Genomic DNA, 24,817 nt, shown 5'->3' with positions numbered 1-24,817 from the left:
TTAGTCCTGAATGTTGGGTACAGGTGATTGCTATTTGCTTTCATTTGCTTTTCTCTTTTCCTATCTTCTACGGTGAACACATTTTACATTTTTTATAGTCCAAAAAATTAAATATTATACAAAAGAAATGTCCCTTTAGCTAAAAACCTGTTGTGTTTCACCTAAGTACAATATTGTCATAGCTTTTACCCTCTGTAGTGATCCATTAGCAGTTCAGGTGGATCAGTTTTGTCCAAGAGCCTTGTGTATGCTTCCTCCTTTGTCTCCTTTCTTCCCTCCTCTGTTAATTTTTATTTTTATCAAAAATATATATGTACGTAGGTAAAGAACTAGGAGAGTTCCAGAGGCTTATAAAGGCAAATCGAAGTGCCTGCCCCTTCCCTCTTCACTCCAGTTCCTGGCCCCAGAGACCAACACTTTCAATTCTTCTATCTCATTTCTCTTAGTATTTCCCTTCAGATTTCTAAGCCATATGCTTGCACAACTATTCACTGAGTTTTCAGCTGTAAATATTACTTATTTTCTTCCTGTTATGGAGACTTAGCTCATCCCTCATCTTCCCGATAGAGCTGCTAACTCATATTTTATGAGATCATTAAGTGCTTGTGTTATTATGCCTATGGAAACATTGTTCACAGCTGAGCCACGTTGTACGCTATGATACTATTTCCTATCTTGAATAACATCATTTCCCCTGGAATTAAACTTGTTGAAATGTTGCTTCTATGTACTTATTGCTAATTAATCCCCACATATCTCTGACAGAAATTAAAATCTTCTCTCAGTATTTTGAAACCACAATTCTTTTTCCTTTGCAACATCTTTCCTGAGTCTCTGCTTCCCCCTGCTCCCACCTGGCCTGGGTGCTTTCTGGGCTCCAACAAGCTCCCTTGACCATCATTCTAGAGATCCCTTTGCCTCTCATGGTTGGACCTTCTATTTCCTGAATACTATATCTTATCTTTAAAATTTTTTCTTCCTGTTTTTTTTTTTTTGCTGCAACTTATCCTTAAGTAGCTTCCTAAGAAATGGTCCATGGGAGGTAAAGTTTTTGATACCTTGTGTCCTGAAAATGTCTTGATTCTAGCATCTCACTGGATCAAATGGCTGGGTATAAAATACTAGGTAGCAAGTCAGTTTCTCTTACAATTGGAAAGCATTGCTCATTGTATCCTAAGCTCCAGTGGGGCTGGTGAGCTGCCCATGCCATCCTGACTCCAGTTCTTTTCCATCTGGGAGGATTTAGAATCTTCTTTTTGTCCTCAGTGTTCTGAAAGTTCATGATGATGGCTCTCAGTTCAGTCTTTTTTGTTCATTGTGCTCTACTTGGTGCCATCTTTCCATTTGAAGCCTACGTCCTTCAGTTCATTGTTTTCCCTCTAATCAGATCCTCCTCTGTTTGCTCTGTTCTTATTTTCTGCAGCTCCTCTTAGCAGGATGTCAGACCTGAATCGACTCTCTAGTCTTTTCTCTCCCATTGTGCATCTCTTTATCCGTTTTCTGGGAGTAATTTTACCTCCCACACCCTCTGTTGAATTTTTATTTTAAGTTTTATCTCACAATTTGAATCTCCAAGAGCTTTTTTATGTTCTCAATAATTCACTCAGCAAATATTTACAGAGAATCTACTGTATGCCCGGCACTGTTCTAGGTGATAGGGACACAGCAGTGAATAAAGGCAAAACCTCTACTCGTAGGAGCTGAGCCTCTACTTCTTTAAAAAAAATAAAAAAAAAAAAATAGCCCAGCTGGTGTGGCTCAGCGGTTGAGCATCGGCCTAGGATCCAGAAAATGGAGGTTCAGTTCCCAGTCAGGGCACATACCCGGGCTGCGGGCTTGATCCCCAGTAGGGGGCATGCAGGAGGCAGCGGATCAATGACTCTCTCATCACTGATGTTTTCCCCCCCGCTCTTTCCCTCTCCTTTCCTCTCTCTGAAATCAATAAAAAAAATTTTTTTTAAATATTAACTTTACTGAGGTGTAGTTTACATGCAATAAAATGAACCTACTTAGGTGTGCATTTAGATAAAACTTAGTAAGTTATTACGCCCATGTAACCACCACCACAATCAAGATACAGAAAATTCCTATCACCACCTTCTCCCGGTCCCAAGCACCCACCTATCTGCCTGTTGGGCAGATCAGATTTGTCTTTTCTTGAGTTCCATTTAAATAAAATCATAATTTTTCCTCTTTGTGCCTGGCTTCTTTCACTCAGAATAATGGTTTTGAGATTCCTTCATATTTGTGCTTGTGTCAGCAATTTCCTCTCATTGCTGAATAGTATTCCATTGCTTACCACAGATTTCTATCCATTCACCTCTTGATAGGTACTTGGGTTACTTTCAACTTGGGGTTTTTCGGAAGAAAGCTGATATAAATATTTGTATACAAGTCTTTGTATGGACGTAAGTTTTTATTTCTCTGTGCTAAATACTTAGGAGTGAAATCGCTGAATTGTACAGTAAATATGTGTTTAATTTTATAAGAACCTACCAGAGTTTTCCGAAGTGGTCATGTCATTTTACCAGCAATGTTCCCAATACTCTAAGTGTTGTTAGTGTTACTTTCCTTCATTTTAATCACTTTAGTGGATGTATAGTAGCTCCTCATATGTCTTTCATTTGCATCCCTTGATGACTAATGATATTGAACATCTTCTCGTGTGTGTTAGCCACTTTGATGAAGTGTCTATTCAAATCTATTGTCTATTTTAAAATATTTTAAATTAAGTTTGTATTCTTGTCATTGAATTGCAGTCTTTCTGTCATATACAGGGTGGGGCAAAAGTAGGTTTATAGTTATTCCTATGGAAAATAATACAATCATGAATAAATAATAATACAAGAATAAACTCTGTTTTGCCTATTCACAACTGTAAGCCTCCTTTGGCCCCGCCCTGTACAAGTTCTTTGTCATATAAATACATTGCAGATGTTTTCTCCCAGTTTGGGGGCTTAACAATGTGTTTTGAAGAGCAGAAGTTTTCATTTTAATGGAAGTCCAATTTATCATTTTTTTCTTCTATGGTTTGTGCTTTCTGTGTCCTATGTAAGAAATCCTTACCATGGTCATGATTTTTCTCCTTTCTTCCAAAAGCTTTATGGTTTTAGCTTTCTTGTGGGTCCATGATCCATTTCAGGTTAATTTTTGTGTATGTGTATGGAGTAAGATAAGGGTTAAGTACTTTTGTTTTTTCATCAGTTGCTCTGGTCCCATTTTTAGAAGAGACTATTCACCATTGAATAATATTGTCATCTTTGTCAAAAATCAACTGACCACAGAGGTGTGAGTTTATTTCTGGACTCTTTCTTCTGTTCCAGTGAGAACAGATACCTTCTAGATTACCGTAGTTTATGGATGAATAGACACTATACCCTCCATGAACACTAAACCTCCCAGCCTTGTTCTCTTTCAAAATTGGTTTTGCCAATTCTGGGTCCTTTGCGATTCCATATAAATATTAGAATTAGCTTGTCAATTTCTACCAAAAAAAGCTTGCTGGAATTTTGTTTGGGGTTGCTTTGAATCTATAGATCAATGTGGGGAGAATATATGTTTTAACAACATTGACTTTTCTCTTCAATGAGTATGGTATATCTCTCCATTTATTTAGGTCTTCTTTAATTTCTCATAGCAATGTTTGTGGTTTTTATCATACAAGTATTATTAAACTTATCCCTAAGTAGTTCATGTTTTTGATGCTATCATAAATATCATTTTAAACTTTAAATTTCCAAATATTTTTTTATATTGACCTATGTCCTGCATCCTTGCTAAACTCACATCGGTTCTAATAGGTTTTTTAAAATATTTTTTAGAGCTTTCCACAATAAATGAAGCTTTACTTCCTTTCCAATCCGTATGCCTATTTATTTCTCTTGCCTATTGTAGGCTATTTTCCTGGCTCAGACCTCCTCACTTTGAATAGAAGCAATGAGAGTGGGCAGATGCTTATTCTTGATTTTAAGGAAAAACTTATTCAATCTTTCATCTCTACCTATTTTTCTTAATAGCACCTTGTTCTAGTTTCATGGATGGTAGGGTCTTTCTCTTTATTTGAGAATATCAATGATAGAGTTGGTTGGTTCAGATTTTCCACACTCCTCCTCTTGTCTGATTCCACCAAGTTTTTTGTTTGTGTTGCTTCTGTTTGCTTGTGTTTTCCTCTTTCATGTTATGGCTTTTCTCGAATGAACTTCTGTCCCTTGTCTGATTGTCCATGTGTGAGAGTGAGGTACTGCAGACTGCTGGTTAGTCCACAAATCCTTTATTTCTGCCTGCTTGGCTGCCCAGCTACAGAAAACATTCTCCAGCCTCTTCTGTGATTAGATGAGGTCATTTAACCAAGTTTTAACCAATAAAAATAGGGCAGAATTTATATGTGCTGCTTCTGCCTTGTTTGCTTAAAACAAAATTGCTGCCCTGGATTTCCTCCGTTTTCCCTTCCTGCAAGCTGGAACACAGATGGCCCATGGTTAGACGAAGACAGTCTTTTAAGGGACGGCGAACCAATGAAATAAAAGTGTTCTGTAAATGACCCGTGGAACAAAGAGAAGATAACTTCTATCTTCTCTCCTTTCTGTATTTTGGGATCTCGGTACAGCAACTTAACTTTGCTCTAACTAATATCCCAAGCAACACAAGCACTGAAAAGCTGGCTGGAAGCTTTGTGCGCATGAGTGCTTGTCCAGTGGTGGGTTTCACGTTAAAGGAGTGGCTCTCTACAGGTGGTCCAGGTAACCCTGGGGGTCACTGAGACCCTTTCAGCGGCACTTGAAGTCAAAGTTATTTTGATGGTACTACTAAGTCATTACTTTCCCTTTTCACTCTCATTCTCTCTTGAGTGTACAGTAGAGTCTTCCAGAGGCTACATGGCCTGTGAGGGCGCAACAGAATGAACGAAGAACCTAAGATTTGCAAAAGTGTAAAACAATGCCACTCCTCCCACTAAATATTTATGTTTGGGAAACTATAGCTTTTTTTCATAAAACTATGTTAACACATACTGAGCTTATTATTGTTATTTTTAAATGAGTAGGTAAATATTTTAAATTTCTCACTTTAATTGTGAATCTATATAATCCATGTTTTAAAAGCTCTTTGGGGTACTTAATAACTTTTAAGAATATAAAGGGGTCCTAAGATAAAAAAAATTAAGAACCATTGCACTAGGATGACCTGCCTGGGTCTTTCATTGGGGATTTCCAACTACGAGGATCTGGAGGTTTTTCTCTGGGGCTGGTTGTTTTCTTCATGGAGGAATTAATTATCCATTCTTGTGCTTAGAAACGTTCAGGGATTCTCACTACACTTAAAACTTTTTAGCAAAGCCTGGAACATCTGGCATTCGCTTATTTCACTATTGCAATCGTGTGTAACTCTCTCACTCATTGTGCTTTGGCCACATGCATCTGCATTCAGTTCCTTCAATGGACCAAGCTTCACTTGCCTCAAGGTCTTTGCACTGTAGGGAAATAGCTCCACCTTGGCACCCTGGCAACCTACACATCTCTACATAGTCCACTTAGGCAAGGCTGGAACCTCAGCTGAATCTAAGTCTTGGCAGAACACCTTGTGATCTTCCTGGAACTCAAGGGGGCCTGTGAGGAGCTGCTGCAAGGCCATTTCTCCTTCACTTCCCTACCAGGAAAGTTGCTGTGAGATGGTTTCTCATAGCCTCCGGGTTCTCGTAGGGGCTGAGGCTTTCTAAGGAAAAGCCTCTGACCTCACCCCACTAAGGATAGAGTTGCAAACTATAATACTGCTTAGCTGCCATAGGACCTTGGCTCCTCCACAACAGGGAGTGCTAACATCTGTGTTGCTATCACCTAGCTCCATCTGTTTAAATGCTGGCCCACACCAGGACCAATAGGAGCTGGCACCTTTGGCTACTCTTCCATTTTTGGTGTCTATGTAAGTGATAAACTGTATGAATCTAAAAAGGGCTCCTTGTCTCCTTGCCAGCCACATCTATCAGATGTGTCTTGCCTGTGCCTGACATGCATGTGCTGTTCCCTCTGCCTGAATGCTCTCCTCCCACCCCACCCAACCTTTTCCACATCTCATGTCTTTAGATCTTACCTTAAACATAATCTCCTCATAGAGGCCTTGTTGAGCAGCTGGTAAAATAGACCCCTTGTGGCAGACACCATTGGTTGCAATTCCAACATCCATTCTCCTTCCCATTCTGTTCCTTGCTAACAAGAACCCCAATTTTGATTTGTTATGGTTCAGGCAGTCATGTGGTTTAGGAGAAGCCAGACCCTTCCCCAGTCCCAAAGGCTGACTTGATTTGTTAAGTTCCAACATGGCAATGCCATTCTTCTGCCAATGACTGGTCTAGAAATGAGCAGTTGATAAAATTCTGCCCAACAACACATGAGGGGATGTCTGGTGGGTGTTTCTGGGAAACTTTACCTCGCTTTTAAAAAGGTACCCAAAATGTGACATGCCCTTTTCCTGCCTTCTGGCCTTTGGTTAATGTGGTGTGAGAACATTAAGCCTTGACCTTCTGCTCTCATTTTGTGACTTTTAGGGGAAAATTGTGAGGACAGAAGTCAACACCTGAGGATGGCAGAGTTAGAGATGTAAAGACTCTGCATCATTGATGGCCTTGTCAAGCCACTAAATTAACCAAAACCCCAGAACTGCCCCATCCTGGGATTTATTATTTGATATAATTGCCTTATTGCTTAAGCCATTTGGATCTGTTATTTGCAGTCAAAACCGCCCTTAATGTTTCACACATATCCCCAGTCCTCTAAAATAATATCCGGGACGTGCTAGGGCTCCAATATATGTGTGTTAAACAAAGAAAGAGAAAGGGACATCCTTCTATTCTAATTGTTTGCTTTAGTTCCCAAGTCCCACTCCCCGCGGTAGCATTGAGCTAGGGAGTAGAATCAACCTTTGTTTGCATCTTACTGACAGATTACCCGTTCCCACAGCTTGAAAAAATACAGGCTATGGTATCAGCTATCTGCCATTTATCGGCTGGGTGACTATAAGCAATTTCCTTGACTTCTCTGAATCTCCATTTCTTCTTTTCCAAAACAGTGATATGAAAATAAGGTTAAGTAAGATTATGTATTTATGAAGCAACTGTCCCACAGTGTTCAAGATATATTTGTTCTTATAGTCAATCTGCACACCTGACCGGGAAAGGGGGCCGAAGGGGGAAATGCTCTATGAAGCAATGAATTGGACTCACACCTAAGGCTGATGCATCAGTGCTGCCCTATCCCTAATCTTGGCCTCATCACAATTAAATTATTCCCCAACTCTCCTCCGTGCCCTTGTTCCTCCCCCTCCCCATCCCTCTACCTAAAACTAGCACAGGTCCACACAATGCCCTCAGGTCACATGAGCTTTCCCACTACCATTGCTTCCCAGGACCCAATGTGAGGAAAGTGGAACAAATATAGGGCTTAAGCCTAGAAGAACTGTGTTCCAGTCCAGTCTAACTCTAACTAGATGAGCGACCATGAGTAAGCCATTTAGCCTCTGAACCTCAGCTTCCTTATCTGTAAAATAGACAATGGGTTGTCATGATGCTCAAGTAGGAAACGCTAGATACATGGACTTGAAAATTATCAATTATACAAAAATTGGTTTCTTTTCATATTTTCAGCATTCCTGCTAGTGAGGTTAGAATAGAAGCAAATAATACGAAGGCTATTCTTGGGGGATTCTGGAGCATCCTGTTTCCTGGCCTAACCAACCACTCCCACTCCCTTCATCATTCATTCATTCATTCATTCATTCATTCATTCATTCAACAAACACTTATTGAGCGTCCACTGTGTGTCAAGCAGTATTTCATGTTCTGGGAATACAACTAAACTTTCAGCTCTCATCGAGCTTGCATTCTAGTAGTGAGAGGGGGAAATTTGGTTGGTTAGGGCAAACCCATATCACCTGAAGAATGCTGCCACAGGTATCTCTGATTATTTGATTGTGTCAAGTAGGGACAAAGAAGGGGGACAGAGAGGAGAGAAATGCAGGAAAAAGGAGTTGAAAAATCCAATCCTACTGGAATCCAGAAATGGACCAGGTTGCATAAAAATTTACTGTCCATACATCACTTGTTAGTATCCCAGCTAAGAATGCAAAACCCAAATCTAATCATGAGGAAACATCAGACAAGCCCCAAATGAACAATATTCTTCTTCCTTTTAAAAATATAATAAAAGACAGGAAGGCTGAGGAAAATTTTTGGATTAAAGGAGGCTAAAGAGACATGAGAAATGAATGCAGTACCTAATCTTAGATTGTATGGGGGGGGGGCAAGGGTTGTTATAAAGTCGTTATTGGGCCAATGGACAAAAATGGAATGCAGCAGATAGATTAAAGTTACTCAAGTTATGTAAGAGGATGTCCTTATTCTTAGAAAATAGGGAGGGTGGAGAGGATGAGGAGGGAGGGAAGTAGAGAGGGAAAAAGCAAATGATAAAGCAAATGGAGAAAATCGTTGGCAATTGATGAATTTGATGAATTTGAGTAAAGGATACACATAAGTTTTTTGTACTATACTTGCAACTTTTCTAAATAAGATGGTTAAAAAAATATTCTGTCCATAAGTCCTGGACTCTAAGCTAAGCTCCTTTGCTAAATTGGTGGTTGACCCTGAATAAATTCCTTCCTCTCTCTGGGCCTCCTTTTCTAGTCTAGATGCTTCCTAAGGCTCTTTTAAAAATAAATAAATAAATAAATTAATTAATTAATAATTAATTAATTAATTAATTAATTTTTTAATGTTTTTATTGATTTGAGAGAGAGAGGAAGGGGGAGGGGGAGAGAGAGAGAAACATCAATGTGGGAGAAATACATCTATCCATTGCCTCCTGTATGTACCTCAACCAGGGATCAAACCAGCGACCTTTCTGTGCAGGGGATGACGCTCAACCAACTGAGCTACACGGTTCAGGGCCTAAGGTTCTTTATGGTTCTGGTGATCAATGTCCCAGGACTCTTAGGCTGTTTCCAGGCAGGGCTGTGGAATGAAGGCCCCCCTTGGCTTCCTTTAAGGTCTCTCACCCCACCATTTATTTCACCACAACTTTCTCCAAGGTGCCCCCCGTGCTTTCATTAGCCGTATATTTGCCCCAGCCTAATTCTGCCATTAGCTGCAGACCCAGCTGCTCTTTACCAGGGCCCATCTTCTGGGAGGTTCCAGCATAAATAGGCACGTGCATTTAACTCCCAAGAAACTACAGCCCCCAAAAGGCTTTGCGGCGGCCTCACGCCTGTTACCACCAAAAAGAAAGGCTTTTCAGCGAAGGAGGGAGGTTGCATGGCTTTTTGGGAATTGTAGTTCATCTGCTAAGAGCCAAGAAACCAGGGTAAGGCTGAAAGCCACCCTTCCCAGAATGCACAGCACTGCTCCTGGCCAATCGAAGGCGCGGATCTTGGAAGGAGGGCGGGGAAGAGGAGGCGCTGCCCGGTGCGTGCGCAGTATGTGTGGCTGGGGAAGCCTTGTGGAGGTCAGAGTAGAAGCAGGTGAGAATGGAGGGGTCGGCTGTGGTCCGCTTCTGGGCAGCTCTGCAGTCCCTCTCTGCACTCCCATTTGCAGTTTGGGCGAGCGGCGTGCATGCGTGGGTCCGCCCGTGGGAAAGGGGAGACGGGGTAGCGCGTGAGCCCAGGACGAGCCAGGAGTTGCGTAGAAAAAGGGAGGTGCGTATGGCGGCAGGGTGAGGAATGATCCAGAAGCTATTAGAAATGGAAAAGCTGAGTAGTACGGGCCGGGTGCCCTGGCCTTGGGAGAGGAATATTTAAAGGCACGAGGAGAGATCCAGCTAGTCCTGGGAGCTGCAGTCTGGGAAGGGAAGAGGGAGGACTTGAGACTGAAGTGGTTGACGACCGTGGGGCGGGGCATTAAAAAGTTAGGTGCTGGAGTGTATTCTAGTTGTGTCAGCCCCGCTCCCGCCCGCCCTGCCTCACCCCGCCTCCCACTTACTCTGTTTCATTGGTTCCAGAATGTCATTCAGATTTTGCTTCCATAGCAGGTCGTTCTTAATACCTGATGTTGAGAGGCCCTATGGTAGGAGCTAAGCTGTGCCTCCTAGAATTAGACCTCTAGGTTCTAGTCCTGGTTCTGCCACTTAATAGCTATGTGATCTTGGGCTCCTCATGTAACCTCTCTGTGCCTCAGTTTCCTCACCTGTAAGAATCTAGTTTATAGGGGTTGGTGTGAGGATTAAATAAATTGCCGTTAGAAGACCGTCTGATGTAAATGTTAGCTATTGTTATTTTGCTGGGGAATCACCATGTAGCACATTCTGTGAGTTATTTTTCCAAATCAGAATTGTACAGAACCAGCCATACAGCCTCTCTCTTGGGACTTGCTTGTCCCGAAAATGGAAGGGTGGTTTAGTGTGGCGCTAAGTTCCCTGTGAGTATTCAGCCCGTGCCTGGGTCCCATTTTTGAACCAAGTGCTCCAGACCCCTCCTCTTAAGTGGTGGAAAAAGAAAAAAAGCAGAGGAATTGGTGCTAAAGTTTTCCAAGCTGTTGATTGTTATTTATTGTTTTACAGTGGATGATTTCAAGCTCTCAGGAGTGGGGAGGTAAACAGGCAGCTTGAGAAGTGAATATTGTGCGGCAGCGAGGGCTTCCTCTGAGGATTTGGGGATCAAGTTGTTTTATTTGTTTTGTTTTTACCCTCTTAGGTGTGAGTGGGTCCAGCAAAAGGAAACATGGCTGCCAAAGTGTTTGAATCCATTGGCAAGTTTGGCCTGGCCTTAGCCGTTGCGGGAGGCGTGGTGAACTCTGCCTTGTATAATGGTGAGGCTCCTTTGCTGGAGAATTTTTCTTGGTCTGTACAGCCCATGGGACACCCCAGCTGGTAGCGCTGCTCTCTGTGAACGTGTTTGTGACCAAGAGGGCTCACCCACTGCCATCCCACACCATATGGTTGCATTGTCATCAGAGCCCCTGTCCTTTTAGCCATAGGTTCTCTCACAAAGAGCCTCCCAGTCTGGTTGCCTTTATTCACAAAGAGCCTCCCAGTCTGGTTGCTGGTTGGGTGTTTCCACCTGCTCTGGTTAATTTGAAGTGATGCTGTACCACCCAAATGCTGCAGCAGATTGCCAGGATTTCACTGGCAAGCTGAAATGGAGATCTCATCTATGCTCTCCTCCCATGTGTGGAAGACTCAGCAAGAGCTTTAGACCTGTGGTGACCTTGTCCTGAGCAGGAGCTTTTGCTGTGTTGCAGTTGGGTCATTTGCAGAGAAAACACCTTTGAGATGCATTGCCCGGCTTTTAACAGTGCGGCTTTTAACAGTGCGGCAGGGGGTTAAGCTGGCTTTTCCACTTTGCTGTAACACCTGAGGCAAGTCACAGTTTTCTCCCAGGTCAAGCAGTTGGATTGAACTAGTTTATTTCTGAGACCCCCTCTGACTGTGATATTCTCTAACTTTTGCTGCTGGAAAGCAGCAGATTGACTCACCTTGTGTGTGACATATGTGATGTCCAACAAGAGGAGGATTAATTTCAGAGTGGAGATACTTGGACGAACTATAATGTCAATAAAGCAGCTGATCAGAAAAGCCTGCTTGGCTTACATGGCGTCACTTCATACTCTGATCTTTTCAGCCACCCCTGCATAATTACACAGTATTCACTATCACCATTTTCTCTCTGAATCCACAAGACAGCTCTACAACCCCTTGAAACCATAGAGAAAACAAGCTTTTGGAAAGAAAGAGTAGGACCCTCCAAATTTAGGGTTCTTATCATGGGGCTGCTGCTTCTGGGAACACTAGCTTAAATTGGAACCAGGTTGAACTGTGGTAACAGTGAAGACCTTGGCGAGTTTAAGAAAGAAGTTTTTGGAAGTGATGTCTGGAAATGTATTGATGGAAGTTTGGGGATGGGATGGTTAATCAGAAAATCAGCCAATTGTTTCAAGGAGAAAGGATGCTGAGGAATAGATCCTATTACCAAAGTCCTTGGGGAGACAAATGGGACAGGAAATGATTGCTTAGTTTTGTAGCTATTTAGAAGCCTCTAGAGACCAGAAGTATGGGAAGAGGGATCGGGAGAGGGGAGACTTAATAAATGAACAGAAAGCACCAAGAATCTTTCAAGGGCATGATTTTTTGGGTTAAGAGGTGAGGGGATTTTTCTGACCCATCATTACCCTTCATTCCTAGTGGATGCTGGGCACAGAGCTGTCATCTTTGACCGGTTCCGTGGAGTGCAGGACATCGTGGTAGGGGAAGGGACTCACTTTCTCATCCCTTGGGTACAGAAACCAATTGTCTTTGACTGCCGCTCCCGACCACGTAATGTGCCAGTCATCACTGGTAGCAAAGGTGAGTCTTGCCTGTGGGTTAGGGGGAGAGGGTGGAAGGGGTGCTGTGGGATCCAGAAGAGGTTGAACTTCACATAAGAACTCCTGGCATACTTTCCCTAGAGATTTGTACATGTATTCATAGAAAGAAATATATACTTAAGCTACACACAGAGACAACTGTACAAATTTAAAGAAATACACAAAGATCTATTTCAAGAGTTACATAGTGACCCAATTTTAAAGAAATCTAAGTATGCCTTTGCTCCCTCAGTTGACCCTTCCCATTGGTTTTTGTTCCCCAGAGTGACTATATAAACCCATCTCTAGCGGTTCTGTTTGCCTTCACAACGGACTTACCCTTGCCTTACTTTCCAAGGTCTCTGTTTCCCAAGGTGCTGACCTCACATTGTTATTTCACAGGCTGAGCCCTGCATCTCTGGGAGCCGTCTCCTGGTGTCCGACACCACTGGATTTCCAGTGGGAGCCTAAAACTATTGCTATCATTCTCCCCCCATCCTGTACATAGGGGAGCTCAGGAAGTAAATGGAATAGCAGCCAGCTGAGCAGTGACATTTCTACAAAGCAAGAGAAGAGAGCTGCATGGATGTTGGTTTATCATCTCAGTAACACTCAGTGCCTTCAGTGCTGTTCCTTGGCAGATGTTTGTGTACTGTGGCTGTGCCAGGCTTTGTGCTGGGTGGCAGGGCAGGCGAGTTCAAAGACGACCAAAGCAGGGGCTTTTAGGAGTTCTGCCTAGCTAGGGAGGTAGAGATGTGAACAAACAGGTATAATGTAGTGAGTACTAGAGCTAAGGTTGCACAGCGTGTTGGGAGAGCAGAGAGGAGAGCAGCTAGCTCCCACAGAGGGCTAGGCAGGCTCCTGCAAGGAGCTTACATCTGAACTGGGACTTCGAGTGAGCAGTGTGTCAAGTAGAGGATGGGGAGGGTAAATTGTATGGCATAGCCTATCCTGTAGCCCCTGACCAGGGAGAGGAAGGAGCCTCCTGTGAAGGGCCTGGCTTGCCTACTACCAAAAAGGAAACCAGAGGTGGGGTGGGGTGGGGTTCATCGAGAAACATGAAACTTTAACTTAAAAGCCTAGTTCTCCCCACCCCTTTGGGATTTTTTTCTCTCTGCTGTTTTACAGTTGTTGGGATATATTATGTACCTAGCTTCAAAACTGTTGAGAGGGACTTCCAGAGATCAGGGGCTTGTGTGTATGCATTTCCCACTTCTCTTGGTGCCTGGTTCAACTGTCTCATGGATGCTTGGTCCATATTCTTGACGACTGCGAGCAAGCTGTGACAGTGCTTTAGCTCTGAGCAGGTCTGAGTTGTCAGGGGAAGTTGTGTTTCTCTCCTTGGGTCCTTTGCCTGGGCCACATAATGAGAAGTGGGCTGTAGAGGATTCTCATGGCCTCTTACATCTGTTGCCTTTGACAGTGCTTTTGTATGTTTTCTCTGTCAGTTTCCTTCAACATGCCCGGAAGGCAGGAGAAATCCTCCCCATGCTTAGAGAATGAAGTTGAGATTGGCTAAAGCTTAGTGAAGTCAGATAATTAGCAAACAGCAGAGTGGCGCTGCAGCCTCGGCCTTTGGACTAGTGGTTCAGTCCAGAGTGGACTCTTTCTACTGAACCCGCAGTGACCTCCAAAGCCTGCTCCTGACTTGGGTCATTCACCGGGCCTTGGAAAGGCCTCACCGTAGAATTCGTGGCATTGCCCTGTTTTCTTAAAATATTCAGTGTCCCAGACATCCCATAGCACCAATTAGACGTATCTGAATTGCTTGTATCAGAGGGCATTCAGGACATACTGAAACGCCATCATCACCAGAAACCTTTAAGAAGTCCCTAACTAGTGCTCTGCTGGCTTCTCCACCAAGGAAACCATGCATCCTTGCCCTCTAGGATTTCATAATTAGCAACTTTACCTATAAATTATAGCAGATTGGAAGTAGAAGTCATATAGAAGGCCACCGTGATTTGATTCTAACTCCAGCATTTGTCCCTTCCCTCCCAAAGATTTACAGAATGTCAATATCACCCTGCGTATCCTGTTCCGCCCGGTTGCTAGCCAGCTTCCCCGCATCTTCACCAGCATTGGCGAGGACTATGACGAGCGCGTGCTGCCGTCCATCACTACAGAGATTCTCAAGTCAGTGGTGGTAAGTGGGCAGAGCCTCAGCCTCGAGCTAAGAGCGTGGCCGCCAAGAGCTCACTAAGTGGCAGGAAGAGCTTGGCAGTGGGTGGGTTGGGATGTGGCTGGTAGTCTCCTGGGTCCCTTTCTGCTTCCTCACTATCCTTACTGGCTGCTCTGCCCTCCCTCGGAACCAGGCTCGCTTTGACGCTGGAGAACTCATTACCCAGAGAGAGCTGGTCTCCAGACAGGTGAGCGACGACCTTACAGAGCGAGCTGCCACCTTCGGGCTCATCCTGGATGACGTGTCCTTGGTAAGATCCTTATGGAGCCTGCAGGGAGGGGTCTAGTGCCTGTAGGGGTGCCTGGCTCCATTTCTGGGTAGACACTGTTAGATCTGCCTTCCACTTTCCTAGATGTGAGACCTGAAAGCATGGAAACTTCTTGACAGTGTGAGGCCCTCTCCTTGGGCTTCAAGGGTTCTTTCATCTCATCTCTGCCACACATTTTTCTTTTACCCCCACAGGGGTAACCTAACCATGAGTTTTTTCACTGTCCCAAAACTGTGACTATTTCCCAGAGCTCCCCAGGAAGTGATGTCTTCTTAACCCTGTTTGACACAGGAAGAAACTGCCTGGTGAGACCAGAGAACGCTCGGGTAGTCTTTCTCCCTAGTGCAGACCTCCCAGCCTGACCTGTGGGGATTTTCTGACACTTAGGGTCTGAATGCTCAGTGAAGTGAGCTTAGGGAACCCTCAGTGAAAGGTGATAGAGTGTAAATAAATGGTTCTGGTTCCCAAACCCTGGTCTGGGGGACAAGGGATATCTCTGATGCCTGAGCTATCCTCTTGAGGCTGCATATCTGTATTTATATGACATTGAATGCCATAAGTCAGGTGGAAAGCAGTACAGGCAGGATAGCATTTCAGATCGAGGAGGTGAGGGAAAGGGTCAAGTTTCTAAATTCATGGGAAAAATCATTTGGGGTGATTTGCTCAGGTAGTGAGGTAGTGTTTCCTGTTCAGTTCTCCTGTGCATCGCTAGGCAAAGGCACCATTTCCCCCTCAGCATCTGTGCAGCTGTTTAAACAGTCACATTCTGCAACACCCAGTGTAAGCTGCAGGGCACGGCTCCACCTTGCATTAATTGCCAGCTTTGGAAGGACATTTGGGCTCCCTCTACTGACAGAATTCCAGGCTGCATCCATTTGGCTCTGACTAGTAATTCCTCAGGCTCTCCCACTTACAGTTAACCTGGATACCTTGGCTGTAAGAAAATGCTAAGTAAAAACCTAAGGAGAAGCTTGGCATTTTGTTAGACTTTAACCACATACTCCATTCTGGGGAAATGTGGGCTAACCACAAGAAACCATATCTAAGAGGTGTGAGAAGAAAATTAGATTTCCTGGGGAATTTGCTGCCCTCAGCTGGCCCTTTTAGAAAGAAATTTTATTCCTTCATTACACATTTCATTTTTCATCTCTCAGGATTGTATTTTCTTCCCCAAACTACGAACAAGAGTCCAGAAATGGAGCAGGCAAAGTAGAACAGCTGCAGTTTAAGAGTCAGGAGTGTAAAAATTCTGGAAGGCAGACTAGGATTTACTCTGGAAAAAATTTTGAGTTACTTGTGTTTTTTGAAAAAGTAGAGGTTAAGCCCTAGCTGGTTTGGCTCCATGGTTAGCACGTTGGCCCACAGACTGCAGGGTCCTGGATTCAGTTCCAGCCAAGGGTACGTACTTCGGTTGCAGGCTCAATCCCCGGCCCCGTTCGGGTGAGTGCGGGAGGCAACCACTTGATGTGTCTCTCACATTGATGTTTCTCTCTCTCTCCCTCCCTTTCACTCTCTCTGAAAAAGCAATGGAAAAAATATCCTCGGGTGAGGATTAAAAAAAACAAGGTTAAGAGAGTGGAGGAGGAAAACAAGTAGAATTTGATAGCAAAACCAGTGCTACTTTTCCCTTTATTTCTTCCTTTTTAATAAAAAGTCGAGTAAATAAGTAAATCTTTCTAGACTCGGCATTAGGCATTCTGAGATCTGTTCCCTTTGTTTTTACAATCGTTAGAGACAGTGACTTCAGCCAGGTCTCAGTTATTTATGTTATGTGGGAATGTCTGAATAATCAGAATCTTAAACCCTCTCCCTAAGCAATAGCTTTACCTGCGTTCTCTTTCTTTTAAACCCTCTACCAGCAGCACTCACACAGGGAATACCATGATTTGCGTTCCACGTTCTCCCTTCCTCTTCCTCTTTTGTACTGGAGGTGCTGTGAGAAAGGAGTGGACTGGTTAATCCATAAGCATGGAGCGTCAGGCTCTTGAATCCCTGAGAACCAGCTGCATCCCTCACTCTCAGGGGCTCAGTTTTCCATCTGGCCTCCCTGGGGCCTTTAAACAGGCCGTCAGAAGACCTTGGAAGAGCTCTAGTTGTGGTGGGGGTCCTAGAACCCACAGGTCTCCTTCTCTAGGGAGGTGGTCAGTTGAGTAGATGCCTTCAATGCCTGTGGGCTGTTTTCTACTTGAGATCGTTGCGCTGAGGGTGACAGAATGCTATACAGGAGCAGTTTGGGCAGCCGAGGATTCTGGGTGTAAACTTGGTTTGGAGGTGGAAGGATGATCTGGCCTCATGATGTCTCCAGCTGCTAGAGCCATTCCTGGCCTCTTCCTCCCAGCAGCCGTGGGGGCCTCGCAGCCACGCTGTCTAAGTAATTACACTGCCTCATCTTGCGCTCACTCTCTCCCTTTAGACGCATTTGACCTTCGGGAAGGAGTTCACAGAAGCGGTAGAAGCCAAACAGGTGGCCCAGCAGGAAGCGGAGAGGGCCAGATTTGTGGTGGAAAAGGTGAGCGTTCAACCAGATGGCAGGAGCCTCTTTTCCCTTTCTCCTGTGCTCAGCCTCCCTGTTTGCTGGGTGGCCTGGAAATTCATCATCTGTCATCTCTTCTTCCGGGATCATTGGAAGGGGATTGAAGGGACTGTACTCCTGCAATTGGTTCCAGAGTCTTTGGGGGCTAGTCAGGGATATGTGAAGTTATGTTCCAAAATCACTGAAGGGTCGTTTTTCCCCCCCACTTCCCTAAGATCAAAAACACTTCTACAAATAAAAATGGTTTTCTCCTGGAATATTTTCAGCTTCACTGAGAAGTCATTTTTAACTATAGTTACACAGTGAAAGCTCGTAGCAGAAAGGATCAAATGTTGCGCCAGATGCGCTATCATCACTGGATATTTTCAAACGTTAAATCCATCCAGATGTGTCAGAGTGTAATGGGACACAATATATTTGCATAACAGCCTGGTCTTTCTCATCTCTGCAAAGGTGTATTTATTTCTTGCTATCCCCTTCTTCCCACCACTAAATCCAATCCAGCAATTTTTCAACAGTGTGCCACAAGAATTTTTTAAACATGTAATACATGACTATTTAGTCAGGGGCACTGACCTCTTTTCCTTTAGATTGTCAAATAAGAAAATGACATCAGCCAACACAACAATAGCCGTCCGGTGTAAATGAATCAAAATTATACCTTTTTTTGTGTGTGTCAGATCGGCAAAAATACTTTTTGGCATCCCGCTGAATTTGAGTAATTTGTTTATGTGTGCCATGAGATGGAAAAGGTTAAAAATTGCTGTTCTAACCCAACATCTCTTAGTCCTTAAAATCAGGGAAAAGAGAAATCTGTGGGTGGCTAGCATTTAATTCTACAGAATGTAAACTCTACAAGCAGGAACTTTCTTTTGCTTTATATAAACTGCCTATGTCCAGAGACTTAGACATGTGCCTGGGGATACTAGGTGCTCAGTAAACATTTGTTGAGTGAGCAGTCACAGAGCCTAGCAGTTTCAAAATTGTGTTAATTTTATTGGTCTGTTAGTCTGTTGCTCCCACACTTGTAAAGGTCATGCATTGCAGATAGATTTTGTCCTGCCGATGTGAATACGGAAAGCCTAGGAGACTTCATTCTGGGTGCCTGGGTTCCTAGCCGGGAACCACTGTAGCTCATAGGCAACTCTAGGGAGCGTCAGACATGCCTGCTGCTCCTGCTTAGCTATGCTGGATTTGGTGAAAGTCACTTTGACTTGGGACTGGAAGGAAAGATGAGCCTGAGGATTGATTCTACCTTTTTCTCCTGTTTTCCTTGGCCCGGGATGCTCTTGGCTCACAGTAGGGTGACGGGTCTAGATTGCTATTAATATTAGTGAAGACTTTGAAATAAGATAGCTATTTATGCAGCTGAGACAGATGAAAAGTGGGTGGTAGAGGCCAGGAGAGGATTAGGTGGGTACAGTGCTTGTTGACCCCGCCCAGAGGAGGAAGCAAATTCCGAGTTCTTTCAGGAACCAGTGAAGGTGCCTAACCTGGGCTTCAAGGCTGTAGCCTGCCCTCCAGCGCCCTGAGTTGTGATCTTGGTCTCTCTCCACCTCCACTGTCTTAGGCCGAGCAGCAGAAGAAGGCGGCCATCATCTCTGCCGAGGGCGATTCCAAAGCCGCCGAGCTGATTGCCAACTCACTTGCTACTGCGGGCGATGGCCTGATCGAGCTGCGCAAGCTGGAAGCTGCAGAGGACATCGCATACCAGCTCTCACGCTCTCGGAACATCACCTACCTGCCGGCTGGGCAGTCGGTGCTCCTCCAGCTACCCCAGTGAGGCCTGCCCTGCCTGCATCTCCTCAGGCGTGTGGGCCATAGCCCTGAGGATTCTTAACATTGCCTGCCTTCTGCTCCCACCCCAGAATCACTGTGAAATTTCATGATTGGCTTAAAGTGAAGGAAATAAAAGTAAAATCACTTCAGATCTCTAATTACTCTTATCAGATGAAACTCTCTTGTTCTTCTCATTTCCATCCACTTTTTTTACCCACCTCCGTACCAAAAATTGCCAAGTGCCTATGTAGACCAGCTTGCCTCTTGTTTTGGGGGCCTGCTGGAGCTCCAGCCTAGGCACTGGTAATTGGCAGGAGAAAGGCAGGGTCGTGTGTGTGGCCTGGGGAAGCACAGTTGTCAGCCCGAGTAAACTCTTACCCTCCAACCCTACATTTATTCAAGATTTGAAGAAAATGGCACACAGCTGAACTGAGAATGCAGGCTTCTGTGTTCCAGCAGTTCCTGCACAGACCCAGCTGAAGAGAGGTGCTGGGAGGGTCAGAGAGGAAGTGGTCTGTCTCTTACCATAAGGCTGATTCTCTAACTGTGGGGCCAGCGGAAGCAGGTGTGTACAAACAGCACGGATTGAAGAATCTGCCCCTGTAAAGGTGGGTGGGCTTGACTTGCTGCCCCTCAAGGGTCCTAAAGCTGGGATGGACTTGGATAGTGAGAGATTAGGCCTGGACTGAGATGTGAGTCCTGTGGAAGACTTCCTCTCCACCCCCCACCTTGGTGTCTCAAATACCCGGTGGAATTCCATCTTGAAGGATTGCATCCTGCCGGGGCTGAACTTGCCTGCCAAGAACATGTGCATTCTGCATTCCTGGCTCTCGTTCCGAGGCTGCCCTTCTAGAGGGCTCTGTGCCTGCGCTTTGAAGGAAATGGCCTTGGGAAGAAAACAAATGTGTGTAAACCGTCAATAAATGACACCCAGACCTTCCAACTCCGTCTCCTGGGTTGGTTTTCTGTTTGTGGGAGCCAGGGGATCTGAACAGAGTGTTCCTGCAGTTTTGCGTGCACATGTTTGTATCACCAGCTGGGACAAAATCTCCAGCAAGGCAGAAAATGCTTGAGTTTCAGAAAACGCCGTGCTGTGTTCCAGATCTCTCCCCAACCAGAAGTGAATCTCGATGGTACTAGGTGAGGTTTGTCATGAGACTGGCTCTCAGTAGGTGCCGGTGAGTACGGGGCCATTGACTCCTCTGTGGCCTTGGTGCCATTAACTGGGAGTTGTAGGCCTGTCCACCAACTGTCAGCAACACTCCCCTGACAGGAGGGAGTGACTGATGTAAAATACATGTGTGTGACAGCCCTCAGTATACTCTAGTTTGATTTTTATGTACATTAGATGGCTTCGGTTGCTCTGCTGTGGATTTATATTGCTTATCCTGCTTTGATGTTGAAATGACTTTTGAGAGGGCCACATATATGCATTTGGGATGGTGGGGAGGGAAAGCTGAACTACAATTGAGATATGAGGTGAATGCCAGTCACCCACCTCAAATCCTTTTAGGAACAAAGCAGAAACCCCAATGTGCAGTGAGTGCTCACATTGACTGCCTTAACCTCTGCTCTCAGTTTAATCCCTGGGCCCAGCACCTGGCCAAGGCGAGGGGTCTCTGACCTCAATTCTGCATTTCCTGTCCCGAGTGATAGGGCCAGCTGTCAGCTGAGAAAGGCAGGGACAATGCACAGATTTGAGGTAGGTCTGGGGACTGAGTTCTCTCATCCCTGCACCCCACTCCCCTCCCAGGGCCTCTCAGCAGGGATTGAAGCCCTTCCCACCGCCCTATCCCCCAGTGGACAAGTGTGCACCAGGCTGCTGACCCTCGGCTGAACCTCAGACCTCCCACCAAAGCATTCTGCTGGAGACTCCCACCAGCCTCCCATCTAGCCCATCTCCCAACCACCTCCCTGGCATCATTTATCTCAGGAACTCTCTTTTGTGTTTTGTGTAAGAACAGTGAGGCCTGAGAATGATGAGGTGCCTGGACTCGAAACACATTAAAGACTGGAGCAGAAAGAGCATAATTCCTAAATAGGTTCCAGGCCGCCTTCTACTCTGCAGCAGTCCTCCTTTCCTGCTGTTTATGGCTCTGGACACCCTTGGGGGGGGGGGGGGGGGGCAGGCAGGAGGCTCCTCTATTCCCCAGGACCATTTTAGAAGAGCAGTTGTGTTTCTTGCATTTGACGGGCGATTGGGTTTCATGCCCCAGGTGTCTGCAGGGGAGCCCTCTGCAGCTTCTGGATTCCTTCTGCCTCGGGTCCGCCCTTTCTGCAGTCAGGCCAGGCTCCTGCTGGTTTTGCTGTTAGTCTCCCTGCCATGGGTAGTGCCAGTGGCAGCCCAGGGGCCTCATCCTGCTCTGACTTCCACCAAGTAGTAATTCTTTTCACAAATGTTCAAGGACCATTAAGTGGCTGCTTAGTCCCAGAGTTCCCTGATGGCCTCTGGGTTTCTCCAGAAGCCACTACAATGGGCCTTTATACGCTGGGGATTCTCTGGGCTGTGGATGAAAAGCCATGTCCTGCCCTGGCCAGGGAAGGGGCAGAGCAGGGAGACTCTTCCTCTCTCCTTTGGTCAGACTGAATAGTTTCCTTGTTCAGGCACCAAGGGGTGGCTTACTAAGAAGGCAGTAGCTGGACAGGGAGGGGAGAGAAAACTCTCAAAGGGTTGCCCTTTTCCTCCTAGGTTTACACCAATTCTGCCAGTGCGGACCAGTGGGGGAGGGTTGTATCGTGGTCCCTCCCAGGTACTTGATCTGAAAGACAGAGAGACAAAGGAATATTAGTCAAATCCTGACATAGCAAATGCTATTCTTTTTTAAAAAAATATATCTTTATTGATTTCAGAGAGAGGAAAGGAGCGGGAGAGAGAGATAGAACATCAATGATGAGAGAGTCATTGATCGGCTGCTTCCTGCACGCACCCTTACTAGGGATGGAGCCCACAACCCGGGCATGTGCCCAGATCAGGATTTGAACCACGATCTCCTGGATCCTTGGTCAGTGCTCAACCACTTAGCCACACCAGCCAGGCGCAAATGCTATTCTTATAGGACATTCTGGTAATCAGCAGGGATATGCAGATAGGACCTCCCTTGCCCTTTGCCATCCACCAGTAATTGTGGGTAGAGCAGCCCACCCTGATTGAAAATTACCTGGGTGAGAGGTAGCTGACTTCCCTGCCTTTCCTAGGCCTTCCATTCATCTTGCTCCAAACTTCATATTTCTAAAGCAGGTCATGTTTCCTCCCTCCTGAAGAATCTTCAGTGGACACTCCTTGCTTGCTTAATAAAGCGCAAATGTCTTGCCCTGGCACTTGAGCCCCTCCATGGTCTGGCCGCTAGTTTTCCAGTCCACTTTATTATTATTTTTTAAATGTCTTTATTGACTTTAGAGAAAGGAAGAGAGAGGAAGAGGGAGAGAGAGCTAGAAACATCAATGATGAGGGAGTCATTGATAGGCTGCCTCTTGCCCTGGGAATGGAGCCTGCAACTCGAGCATGTGCCCCGACCGGGGATCAAACCGCCATCTCCTGGCCGCTGGGCCACGCTGGCGCGGCCCCAACTTTACATTTTGCTGCTCGCCTTCACAAACCTACCTAGCGGTTCCCACGGAGTGGGGAGTGTTGTTTGAAAATGCAGGTGGGAAGGGGCTGTGGCTACTGGCATTAGGTGGGAGGAGGAGAAGCAGCAGGGACGCTACGAGACCTGTCGTATGGGACAGACTCATACAATGAAAAATTGCCCCCAAAGTAATGCTGATAACACCCCCGCTGAAAACAGGCACCCAAATGAGTTCCTTGCTCTTGTCTGCACCCCCTTTGCTCACTGTCACTTCATCCTGGACAGCTCTTCCCCCGTGTTTCACAGATTCAGACGTCCCCTCTCCTTTGAGTGCTAGCTCATATTCTTTCTCTTCCAGAAACTTCTGCTGAATTCCCTGCTCCCCTGTCCGTTGCTTCTCCCCTGCCTGAGCTCCTGGTCCACATTCCCATGAGCATTTAGCGCTCCCTTCTTTGGGTTGTAGTTATGTGTGTGTTCTCTCCTACTCTACATTTCTGGCGTGCAGGACACTTACATGATTCAACGTTCATTCCCCTTTTCTCTTCTTTCCATTATCAAACCAAACATGCCTGGCTCTTGATGGGAATTACCGAATGTTTGTCGAATGAATAGTTGAAGGACTAGAGCGTGCAGGACTGAGTTTAGAAACAAGGGCTGGAAGTTAAGGCCCTTGAGTTCTCCTGCCATGCCATTGCGTGGAGTTACCTCAAGCTACTCTGAATCGGGGTTCTCGGGGTCTAGCAGGCCAACCCTCCACTAATGTCCCACCCTGACCCGAGTCTCATCACTCTCTCCCTTCATATGGCCTCTGTGTGTGGACTGTCACCCGCCCACAGCTCACCCTCTCCTGCTTCTGCCTGGAACACCACTCTTCGGCCCCCTCCCTTTTTTAAAATTTATTTTTTATTTATAATTGACAAACAATATTATATTAGTTTCAGGTATACAACATAGCGATTAGACATTTCTATACCTAACAAAGGGATCCCCCCATAAGTCTAGTACCCACCTGGCACCATACATAGTTATTATAGTCTCTCCTCCCTTTTGCAATCCCTGTCCCAAGCCCAAGTTAAAACCTCTCTTCTCCAGGAATTTACCTCTCGGCTGACTTCTTCCTCACTTTCCGTGCATATAAGTCTCCCTTTATAAAAAGGACATTGTTTCTGGAACTCTGGCAACACTGGGGCCGAGAACTGAACAAAACAGGAGTGATGAGGCCTGCCTCGGACAGCAGAGGCCGGGCTGCTTTGGCAAGGCCCAGAAGCACATAGCTGGGAGTGAGAAGGGTCAGAAATGTACTGGGCCTGGGGGAACCGTCTAGAGATGGAAGATCACGCCTTTGCATAGGACACTGGGTGGTTCGGGAGGAGGCTGTCTTTCCAGCACCCTCCAATCGAGCTACTTCGGAAGAGAGTGAAACTGAAAGGGCACAGCTACTCTGGAGGAGCTTAAAGCCCTCGTCATCCATGGAGGACAGGACAAACCACCTGGATTAGCCAGAAAAGCCACGATCAGAGCAAGGCTGGGACTGTCTCAGTTTGTCAAAACAAGCTGCAAACACTTAGGTCAGGAGTTAGCAAACTATATGACCTGCAGGCCTAGTACATCCCACTGCTTGTTTTTATATAGCTCATGAACTGACAGTGGTTTAAATTACCTTTTTAAATGGTTGGAAAAAACATTTTTAAAAAGAATAATATTTCATGATACATGAAAATTACATGAACTTCAAACTTCAGTGTCCATAAGTAAAGTTTACTGGAACATAGCTGCGCCCTTTGCACTATAGCAGCAGGGTTAACTAGTTACAGCAGAGACCATGTGGCCTGCAGAGCCTAAAGTATTCACTATCGGTGCCTTTACAGGAAAGTTTGCCGACCCCTGACTTAGGGGACTGGATAGCATTGGAGAAGAAGGGGAAGAACCCTAGAATTTGGAAGTCTTTGACATCAAGGGAGGCAGAAAGCTTTTAGATACAATGTAATTGTCACCAGAGTCCTTGACTGTGTCCGAGGCTATGGTGATTTGGAAAGCAAAGTCACACTGAAGCCCTGGATTTATAACAGATTTATAATAGCTGCTGTCCTCAGTGGCTTATACATTTTCCAAACCAGGCAGAAAGTGGAAATGGAGGTAGCAAACAGGCGGGAATTAGGAAGGAAGAACCCTA

The 24,817-nt window shown here is 45.4% G+C and overlaps 1 protein-coding gene across 1 annotated transcript; it reads left to right on the top strand.

The window, feature by feature from the left end:
- Window positions 1–9,458: 9,458 nt before the first annotated feature.
- PHB1 (prohibitin 1) lies at window positions 9,459–19,236 on the top strand. The gene is made up of 7 exons (XM_016215617.2): window positions 9,459–9,501; window positions 10,669–10,783; window positions 12,156–12,317; window positions 14,320–14,462; window positions 14,632–14,748; window positions 17,180–17,275; window positions 18,870–19,236. The coding sequence occupies exons 2-7, from the start codon at window positions 10,696–10,698 to the stop codon at window positions 19,080–19,082; spliced, it is 819 nt and encodes a 272-aa protein (XP_016071103.1). The 5' UTR covers window positions 9,459–9,501; window positions 10,669–10,695; the 3' UTR covers window positions 19,083–19,236.
- The last annotated feature ends 5,581 nt before the right edge of the window (window positions 19,237–24,817 follow it).

This window comes from Miniopterus natalensis, chromosome 17, assembly GCF_054644295.1.
Source record: "Miniopterus natalensis isolate mMinNat1 chromosome 17, mMinNat1.hap1, whole genome shotgun sequence".
NCBI classification, from domain to species: domain Eukaryota; kingdom Metazoa; phylum Chordata; class Mammalia; order Chiroptera; family Miniopteridae; genus Miniopterus; species Miniopterus natalensis.
This window is presented reverse-complemented; position numbering and strand designations above follow the sequence as displayed.

Coding starts and splice junctions, on each gene's coding strand:
- PHB1 (XM_016215617.2), top strand. CDS start 10,696: ATGGCTGCCAAAGTGTTTGAATCCATTGGCAAGTTTGGCCTGGCCTTA. Junction 14,463..14,631: donor AGATTCTCAAGTCAGTGGTG/GTAAGTGGGCAG, acceptor CCTCGGAACCAG/GCTCGCTTTGACGCTGGAGA. Junction 17,276..18,869: donor CCAGATTTGTGGTGGAAAAG/GTGAGCGTTCAA, acceptor CCACTGTCTTAG/GCCGAGCAGCAGAAGAAGGC.